The sequence below is a fragment of the Xenopus laevis genome, chromosome 4S, assembly GCF_017654675.1.
Source record: "Xenopus laevis strain J_2021 chromosome 4S, Xenopus_laevis_v10.1, whole genome shotgun sequence".
NCBI classification, from domain to species: Eukaryota; Metazoa; Chordata; class Amphibia; order Anura; family Pipidae; genus Xenopus; species Xenopus laevis.
Window position 1 is genome coordinate 45,946,440 of NC_054378.1, and position 10,955 is coordinate 45,957,394.

The 10,955-nt window shown below is 37.4% G+C and overlaps 1 protein-coding gene across 1 annotated transcript; it reads left to right on the plus strand.

Annotated features, from left to right (window-relative positions):
• Nucleotides 1-252: 252 nt before the first annotated feature.
• On the plus strand, nucleotides 253-7,732 carry gabarapl2.S (GABA(A) receptor-associated protein like 2 S homeolog). The gene is made up of 4 exons (XM_018260591.2): nucleotides 253-406; nucleotides 2,223-2,278; nucleotides 5,502-5,674; nucleotides 7,342-7,732. The coding sequence occupies exons 1-4, from the start codon at nucleotides 274-276 to the stop codon at nucleotides 7,430-7,432; spliced, it is 453 nt and encodes a 150-aa protein (XP_018116080.1). The 5' UTR covers nucleotides 253-273; the 3' UTR covers nucleotides 7,433-7,732.
• Nucleotides 7,733-10,955: the final 3,223 nt, after the last annotated feature.

The window sequence follows — 10,955 nt, forward strand, 5'->3', positions numbered from 1 at the left end:
GGGTGTGGCCAGGGGAGTGGGCAGAATCTGGGGTGGTTTTCGGGGGCGGGGCCCAGGGGCCCCCGAAAAATTTTATGTTCGGGCCCGTGACGGAATTTGTGGGATCAAGAGATCGTGATATTTTTTACACACTGAATTAGCTCATTGTCTTAGAACATTACTGTGCGTACGATCACAATAGTTCACCCCTAAAGACTATTTAGAGACGGGAGTTTTTGTTTGGACTCGGGTTGAATCGGCGATGCCCCGCCCAAGTGCTTATCAGTAAAAATAATGGGAGGTGCTGGGGAACCCAGACGCCCTGAACCGGAAGTGTCGTCAGAAGGCGGCTCCGCCCTATTGTTATTGTCGTCGCTGTCATCGGTCGGTACCATGAAGTGGATGTTCAAGGAAGACCATTCGCTGGGTGAGACGGGGGGAACGTTTTGGGGGTAACCATTACCTTTACGTTACTAATCCATGTAAGCTCAGTCTCATAGGCACAACACCTCGTACAGCCGCCCCTTCCATCTGGTATCTCCTATTCCCATCCCCCACACAGCTCTGTGTCTTGTTACTGCCTGTGCCCTCTCATATCTGGTCCTCTCACACTATCTTAAAACATGTACTACTACTACCACCCCAATAAGTGACACTTTTATTGTCCCCACCATCATTTTATCAACTTCAGTCTCGCTCACACCTGCTATAATAACGACTCCCCCATCAAAACATTCCCTAGACCCATTGTCATTGTCCTCTGGACCCCAAATGCTACATTTTATTTTTTAGAATTCCGTCATGAGAGAATTGTCCATGGGCCCCTCTAGTTCTGAGGCCATGATGTGTCTGTCACCCATTCTCTCCTTAGGGGGCAGGTCAGTCTGAAGAAAAATAGCAAAACTCTATCCACGATATTTTATATGGTCAACAAATGGTTACAGTTATATTAAAAAATGTTTAGTATATTTGGAGACCAACATCACACTTATGTTGCCCATAGCAACCAATAAGCAATCAGATTTTTTTAGTTAGAGAACAAAAGCAAAGATCTCATTGGTTGCTATGGCCAACGTAACCGATGATGTTTGTTTCCAATGTTATTAATAAATATGTCCCTTAGTGTACAGCAGTGATCCCCAACCTTTTTTACCCATTCCTGTTTACAACCATTGGTACAGGTATGGGATCCGTTATCCAGACAGCTCAGAATTAAAGAAAGGCTGTCTCCCATAGACTCCACTATAGTCAAATAATACAGTTTTTTTTTTAAATGGTTTACTTTTTCTCTGTAATAATAAAACAGTACCTTTTACTTGATCCAAACTAAGATATATAGTGAATAATGAACCCCCTATTGTTACATATAAGTATATTATAATTATATATAAGTCACCGAGGAGTTCCATGACCGCATAAAAGTACGAGGCTGAAGGCCAGGTCATGGAAGTCCGAGGATACTTCTAATATCCTCATATTTTCCAACAAGGGTTTCTTTATTTATTATAATACACAAGTTTTAGTGAGTCATGTGATAAAAATGACATCACTAGTTTATAACTGATGACATCACTAGTCACCCTTTATAAGGATATCATTTACAGGATATTCATGACTCTTGTGTATTATAATGAATTATTATTGGAAGCCGATCCAGCCTAATGGAGTTATTTAATGTTTACAAGATTTTCTAGTAGACTTAAGGTATAAAGATCCAAATTATGGAGTGATCCGTTAGATCTGGATAATAGGTCCCATACCTGTACTTCATAGTAACATAGTAAGTTAGGTTGAAAAAAGACACACGTCCATCAAGTTCAACCTTTTAACTTTTTTTAACCTGTTCCAGTGGAAGGCAAAAACCCAATCTGAACCAAAATCTTTATAAAACTACAACTCTCAGCTGTTTGTTTTTTTTTTTTACTTGAGTTGCTGTGTGCCATTGAAATGTATGTGCCTGGCTAGAAATAGGTTTGTTTGCTGTAAATATGACCCACCACATGATCTACAAGAAGTTCTGTTGATTTCTTTTGCACAGAAGGTCCTGGAGACTATACGTATGCAGCTATAAATAGAACAAATAGCTCATTATGTAGATATGTGGTATCTTACTCATAGCACATAAATGGCCTGCTGTTTGTATCACAATAAGGAAGTTAACAACGTGAAATTATGTATACCATAAGTGCAAAAAAAAATAAAATAATTAATACACATTAATGTTCTAAATTTTCTAATTTCAGAACACAGGTGTGTGGAGTCAGCGAAAATCAGAGCCAAGTATCCAGATCGAGTTCCGGTAACTTCTTTTGTTTCACTTTTCTATGAATGATTAATTATTCAGGTTATAATTGCTGTTGGAATGGAGCTACACACAGTGGAGTGTGGTATACACAGTAGCTTCACCACTCCATAGTAGAGCATACGTCACTTTTGTGTGATCGTTTTAATATTTATGTTTAAAGGTGGTAGAATAATTACCCCGTATGTAATAAAAGGAACACAATTTGCCTAGGTGCTGTAAGCCATAGCAACTAATAAGATATTTGATTTTAAACAGGTGACCAGTAAATGCTACCTGCTGATTGGTTGCTATAAATGACTAGACCTGTAGCAGACTTTGCACCTTTTATTACATACAACCTCATTACAGTTGGTTATTTTAAGTTACACTTTTGCTGATCTTCTTTGAAAATAAAAACCAAAAAATAAGTCTAATTTCACATTATCCCACAGACTGTGCCGATTTTGGGCCAAAAATGCAAACAGTTGTGCTTTTTTGGACCAAAAACCCTATGTGTGAGCACTGACAGGCAGATTCTGTACTGCTAAAACCCAGGGTACGGTGCTCAGTGGCAGAGGTTAGATGTTTTCTCCAGTGGAGTAAAACGCTGTGAGTGACTTTTTAATCAGGGTAATAAAAATTTGGTAACAATATTACATTTTATGGCTTCAAACAACATTATATCAATTCTGTAAAGTATATTAATAATGATATACTCTTTCCATTTCATTTGAACATTAAGAGGGGTTATTTTATTAAAACTACTTTGACCAAACTCCCATGCACAATTTTGCCTTATTTATCAATAAAATAACTCAAAAAAAATCAGGTGTGGGAAAAGACTCGATAAAATCATGAAAAATTTGAATCGTAAATTTATTTTCGGATTTGACGGAAAATTATTCAGATTATCGTAAGAAACCCAGCTCAGAAGGGACATCTACATGAACTCGGCAGGTTTGAGATGGGGTATTTTCGGATTCAGACTTTTAGCAGCCTTGGGGTTTAAAGCGATACCGACACTATTCATATAAAAATCATAGGAACATGTCCGTATCGAAGAGGTGCTTCCTCTAAAAGCCCCCTCTAGCCCTGCAAAACATTGTGAATCCGACCTCTGACACTTTTAACTCATCTGCTGTGGTTGTTTCAATGACGCTGGGCTGGCTGCGGAGCGATCCTTCCATAGGCTGAAGTCCTGTTTTCATTTGTAATTAGCCTATGGAAGGATTGCGCCGCCCCCAGCCCAGCATCATTAGTAGTGTTGGAGGGTCAGCTAAATGAAGGATCTTGGGGCGGCTTTTAGAGGAAAATATTGGGCATGCAGCACCTCCTTGATACGGACACGTTCCTATGATTTATATAGGAACGTGTTAGTATCGCTTTAATAAATATTGAAAAATTCTATGTTTTTTTTCCACAATAAATTGGTGTTTTCCCCTTTAAAACCACAACCAGAGAAATGTGGGTTTTAGTAAATAACCTTCTAGGTGTGTAGTTTGTATAGATAGTGATATTGCTGAAACTGTACTTTTGCTGAACTGCTACCTGGCAGACTGATGCACCGAATCCAGGATTCGGCCTTTTTCAGCAGGATTCAGATTCGGCCGAATCCTTCTGCCCAGCCGAAACTGAATCCTAATTTGTTTGTGCAGATTAGGGGTGGGGAGGGAAATCACGTGACTTTTTGTCACAAAACAAAGTAAAAAATGTTTTCCCCTTCCCACCCCTAATTTGCATATGCAAATTCAGATTCAGCCAAATCTTTCGCAAAGGATTCGGGGGTTCGGCCGAATCCAAGATAGTGGATTCAGTGCATCCCTAGTAGCTAGTGATTTGCAGCTAAAGTTAAAGTGTGACTGGTTACACACTCAATATGGTAAGGCAGAAATGCTCTACTGTACATCATGAGCAATGGTTGCACCTTTATGTACTGCTGTGAAACAAATACAGCATATTATCTGTACTCTGCCAACAGGACTGTTACAGGTTTAGGCAATGAACAGCTATAAGACCAACAGATGTGATTGATTTTGTTTCAGGAATTGCTGCCATGAACATTTTTCACTCATCAATCTCTACTGCATTTAGTGCTGTTCATTTATTATTCATCAAGTTATCTTGTTAATAAGGAGTACATTTGAAAGAGTCACATTATTACACAAGACTGTACTCTTTGCCTTGATGTAGCATTACCTTTTCAGTGTTCCAAGCTCTGTTTTTTTCAGGAAATGGGGTTTACGATATCCTTTGCCTGGGTTTAGTGTTTGCTGTGTATAGTCATACAGCTTTAAAGTCAGCCATGATTGATACAAAAGTTCTCTGCTTCCATAATGTTTCTGTTCACATAATAAAATATTTGATCTGTATCTGCAGGTTTGTAAACCAAACCTAAAAAATAAAATCTGCAAGAATTATTACCTTGAACAAATACTCCGTTCCCACAAATATCTGCTGTTTTTTTACTGCTTTAGCTACTTTTATCCATTTGAGAAAATTATATGAATCAAATGGGATTATTAGTTATACAGTGCATGAAAAGTAACCTATGGTCGCCTCTCTCTCTCTCTAAAGGTGAACTTTCTATTTGAAGAGAGAGGCTGCCATAGGTTACTTTTCATGCACTGTATAACTAATAATCCCATTTGATTTATATCATTTTCTCAAATGGATAAAAGTAGCTACAGCAGTAAAAAACAGCAAATATTTGTGGGAACGGAGTATTTGTTCAAGGTAATGAAAGTTCACCTTTAAATAAATGTTTGGTATGTTACAGATGGACCAATTTTAAGACACATTTTAATTGGTCTTCATTCTTTATTTTATATAGAATAGAGTTAGCGAAAGCCTTTCCTGATTTTTTTCTTTCTGAATATTGCTAGCTACATAAAGAGACCCATACTGAAGATTGTATAAAGATACAGTAACTGATTAGCAGCTACTTGGCATATATTGAAAATCACTTTACATAACCCATTTTCTTGTAGTTTCAAGAAACTCTGTTTGTGCTACCTAAGATTTTATACAAATATTGACCGTGATATAAAGAAGCACTGTTCTGTCATAGGGCTAAACAGAAAAACAAAGACCATGGCTTTTTTTTCATATTAAATCAGAAATAGTGGCCCATTTTCAAAAGAAATCAAAGTGATGACACTCCCCCCCCCCCGACAAGCTTTATATCTGGCTATCTTTAATAGCTTTTTATTTATGTTGTAACTTTTATTGTACTTTGCAGGTAATTGTCGAAAAGGTTTCAGGCTCCCAGATTGTAGATATTGATAAACGGAAGTACTTGGTTCCATCCGATATTACTGTGGCCCAGTTCATGTGGATAATCCGAAAACGGATTCAGTTGCCATCAGAGAAAGCAATCTTCTTGTTTGTAGACAAGACTGTGCCACAGTCTAGGTAAGTCGGATTATATGTTATCCTAGCACCAAAATACCTGAGGTTGAACATATTCCCTGGAAAATTGTTAAGGAATTTTAAGGCATGTGCTAAATTTCTTGCCTACTGTAATGTGTATCAGTAAATGATTCCCTTAGAAATACATGTGTATGACAAGGGTCCTCGCTCACAAGTTGCTTATGTGAGGCTTAAAGGAACAGTTTAGTATAAAAATAAAAACTGGGTAAATAGATAGGATGTGCAAAATAAAAAATGTTTCTAATATAGTAAGTTAGCCAAAAATGGAATGTATAAAGGCACAGCCTATCTATTTATCCAGTTTTTATACTGAACAATTCCTTTAAAGGAGAAGGAAAGGTTTTTTCTTGGGGTGCTAAAAGTTTGGCACCCCCAAGTGATCTCATGTACTTACCTGAAACCCTGGGCCGGTGCACCTATTAGGAGAAAACTGCACTGGCTCGGGATTCTTTCGAGCACCACGGAGCGATATAAAATCTTATACCAATGAATGTATTTTTTGTTGTTGTAATATTGATGTGTAGTCAGTCATCTTAGGTAATTTTGCCTTCAGAAAGAGGCAGCACTTCAGAATAGAACTGTTTTAAGACAGACTATTTTTTCTCCTACTCAGTTTAACTGAAGGAGCTGCAACTTGGGTTGGCCAGACTTGGATTTTTACTTTTGAATGCTGTTCTCATATCTACCACTAGTGGGGTACAGGAGCATTTTTTTTTTCATCATTGCAGGTGTCGGGGAGCTGTTATCTGGTTACATTCCCATTGTTTTGCTGAAGGGCTGCTGGGGGGGAAGGGAGGGGGTTGATATAACTCCAACTTGCAGTGCAGCAGTAAAGAGTGATTGAAGTTAATCAGAGCACAAGTCACATGGCTAAGGCCACTTGGGAAACTGACAGGATGTCTAACTCAATATGAGATTTCAAAATTAAATATTAAAAAAACATGTTTGCTCTTTTAAAAAATGAAATAAAATGCAGGATTCTGCTGGAGGAGTGCTATAAACTGGTCCATTTTGCAAAAAAAGTCAATTTAGTAAAAAAACGGTTTCCTATGACAGTATCCCTTTAAAGGAGAATTCAACCCGTAGTTGAAAAACCTGACCCCCCCTCCCTCACAGCCTACCTGCCCCCCCCTAATTTTTTTTACTCACCCCTAGCGGCAGATTATGGCCTCGGAGTTCACGCCAGCCATCCTCTTTCTTTAGTCTACTTCAGAAGTTTTGGTCGTATGCGCCGTTGGAGTAAATTTCCGGGACCAAGCCACTGCGCATGCGCCAAAAATCATGAACATTTCTGAAAAATTTTCAGAAATTCTCATGACTTTCGGTGCATGCGCAGTTGTTCGGGGCCAGAAATTTACTGCAACTGCGCATGCACCGAAAATGCTGTCAATACACAAAGATTACCGGAGAAGATGGCTGCCATGAACTCCGAGGCCAGAATCTGCACAGAGGGGTGAGTAAAGAAATTAGGGGCATTTCCCGGGGTGGGTGGCAGGTAGGCTGGGGAGAGGAGTGAGGGTTTTTTATAACAGGTTGATTTCTCCTTTAAGATCCCAATAGCATTGGATATTATGCTTGTTCAAGAAATCAGACAAGACATTCCTTATAAAATAAACATCTTTTGACTTTACCGTCTTTTTTTTTTGTAGCCTCACAATGGGACAACTTTATGAGAAAGAAAAAGACGAGGATGGATTCTTATATGTGGCCTACAGTGGAGAGAACACATTTGGCGTTTGAGTCTAAGTGCAGCCTGTGAATCTTGTAAATAGGTGGTTTTGTTTTAATACCACGCATAAACGCCCATCCTTTAGGATACACTAAAACTGGATCCATTTCAGTGATGCACATATCTTGATATTCATGTTTGTGTTTAGGTTAGTAACTTAATGTAATTTAATTATTGTTTTTTTTTTTCTTTTTGTTTGCCATTTAACATTGCTGCTTTAAAGGGTATTGTGACAGTTCTTTAGCAGCAATTACGTGATGCCATTTATACATAATGGAAAGTATGATTTTGAGTAAATGAACATGCTTTATTCAGAATATACCTGGAGTCATTTTTGCCCCTGCTTTCATTATTATATATATATATATATATATATATATATATATATATATATATATATATCTCATAAGCCATGGATGAATTATACCATTAATCAGTAACTGTCCTCTTACTGGTATGTAATCCAACTTTCCAAAACCCATCAAATAAAATGACATTATTATCATAAAATAAAGTGTTCTGATGCATATCTGTGTAACATCTGTCCCAAGACATTTATATGGCAAAAGCAAGGCTTGTTTTCCTAGTGAACATGGTGGATTGGATACTGCCATTTAATTGCAACAGTAACGACACTGCACTGATTAATTGATTTAAAAAAGAATATGCATTTCATATACATATACTTTCTTTTTGAGTAGAACGATGGCACTTCCATGTCTGTACAATGAGTTAATTTCAAGTTTATTTCATGGTAGAGCTGAATAAGCACTTGCCCTTTTATTCCTTTGTTTTCCAAAGCTTATAGTTGATACTGTTTGTGTTCTTTAGCAGTTTTGGCAGTAAAAGGAAATATACTCCCCCCATTTTAACGTTCACTTGGGTTATGTAGAAAAGCTACAGAAACCATTTTTGAACTTCCAGATATAAATGTTTTTGGGTTTTTTTTTTTTTACAAATCTGCCCAATCTAGTACCTAAAAACAGCTAATCCCTATTAAGGTCTAAAGGTGTCACTTTGCCACTTTCCACAATAATTGAAACGCTGTGTCCCCTCCTCACCTTAATTTAGGGATTTAATCTGTTGTTTGGAAATATAGCTGACTCATAGGAGGTTAATAATTAAAGTCTAAATGCTAAAAACTCCGAAATGTAAGGTTTTTTTACTAGACAGTTCAAATTTTTAGTGGGAAAAAAACTTGAATTTTTCGAGATTTATTATACCCCGAGGCTGTAAAAAAAAACAGAATTTCGAAAATCCGGCATCTCCGACCTGCCGAGGTTGAATATAAGTCAATGGGAGAAGTCCCTATCCTGTTTGGAAGTTTCTGTGGTCTGTGCTGGAATTAGCCTGAAAATCCGAATCGTAGGATTCAGGTTTTCGCTTGATTTCATCAAATATTTTCCTGATCCGATCAAATCGTGATTTTTAATAATGAGGTAAAATCGTGGATTCTAGTTTGGTTGGACTTTTTTAAAAGAAACAAATCAGATTAATTCAGATTGTCTAAGGTTTTTTTTTTGATGAATAGGTCCATTTTCGATCGAATAGGTCCATATTCGGCCGAATTTGAATCATACAAATCGAAGTAATAGCGCATTCAATCGATTTTCAAATCGAAGGTTTCACAAAAAAAAACAGATTTTGCAAAGTTCACCAATTGACTCCAAATAGGTTATAGGAAGTCCCCCATCGGCTAAAACAGCAATTCGGCAGGTTTTAGGGGGCGAATGGTCGAAGTTGAATTCAGTACATGATAAATTTCGATATTCACATTTTTTTCAAATTCGAATAGAGTTTGGACAATACCGTAGTCGAAGTATACAAAAAATAGTTTGAAATTCGATTTTTTTGAATTAGAGAATTCACCTCGCCCTTTGATAAATCTACCCCTTACATTTTAACAATGTTCCCATAATAGTTACATCACCATCTTGGTGCAATTGTGTTCAGAATAATATCTGTGTGTTTAAAAAAGTGATTAAAGCTCAAAATCCTAATAATAGTTTTTTTCCATACACACAAATGCATTGGGAACACTGCACATTCTATTCCAAATCAAAATATGATGAAAAAAATATCACATTTGTGTTACTCTTTTACAGAAAGTGAAGAAAAGGGAATATTAGGCTGTTCCATTCTCCTTTACAAACTCAAAGATTTACTGTATAAACTGAAAAATGTTCCAAGATGTTGCTTTTGTCACTGAACTTCTATTTAGTTGTATAATCAGTGTTTCTGAGAATTGCTGCACATCTGTGTTACATGGAGTCCACCAACTTCTGGCACCTGTTACATTCCATAATTCTTCTGCATTTCTTGCTTTTGCCTCAGAAACAGAATATTTTATGTCACCCCACAAGTTTTTCTATTGAATTAAGGTCCAGCGATTGGGCTGGTCACTCCCTAACGTCAATCTTGTTGGTCTGGAACCAAGATTTTGCTTGTTTACTGGTGTGTTTGGGGTCATTGTCTTGTTGAAACATCAATTTCAAGGGCATTTCCTCTTCAGCATAAGGCAACATGACCAAGTATTTTGATGTATTGAAACTGGTCCATGATCCCTGGTATGTGATAAATAGGCCCAACACCATAGTATGAGAAACATCTCCATATTATGATGCTTGTGCCACCATGTTTCACTGGCTTCACTCTGTACTGTGACTTGAATTCATTGTTTGGGGGGGGGGGAGTCTGACAAATTGTCTGGGGCCCCTAGACCCAAAAAGAACAATCTTGCTTTCATCAGACCACAAAATGTTGCTCCATTTCTATTTAGACCAGTCAATTTGTTCTTTCAAATTGTAATCTCTTCAGCCCACGTCTTTTTTCAACAATGGGACTTTGAAGGGGCTTCTTGCCTATAATTTGGCTTCACGTAGATTTCTTCTAATTGTAACAGTACTCACAGGTAACGTTAGACCTTCTTTGATCTTTCCTGGAGCTGATCATTGGCTGAATCTTTGCCATTTTGGCTATTCTTTTATCAATTCAAATGGTAGTTTTTGGTTTTCTTCAACATCTTTTAGGGATTGGTTGCCATTTTAAAGCATTTGAGATCATTTTAGCTGAGCAGCCTACTTCGTTATATGTTTTCCCCTCTACAATTAACTTTAATCAAAGTATGCTGTTCTTCTGAACAATGTCTGGAACGACCCATTTTACTCTACGCACTATAACCTGCATGCACAACATTTGTTGCCTTCCTTTCTTAAATAAGAGCCGTAATTGACAGCTGTTTTTTTACAGAATGAATGACCTCACTAATTATTATTATTTTGAACACTGCTATTATTTGGAACAAGCCTCAATTAGTGATTTAGTTACACAGAATCAGCAGCATGCATGTCATGAGTGTTTGGGTCCGGTGCTTTTCTATTACTCTACTACACCTACTAGTAAATTATTTGCCATGTAGAAATGGAATTTCTACCAAAAACAGTGATCGTTCAGGTTAGTGATGTCGTAAGCTGCGCGCGCGCAATGGTTTGACACACTCTTCCTTTCAAGGTGTCCTCATTCTTTGCAGAAATT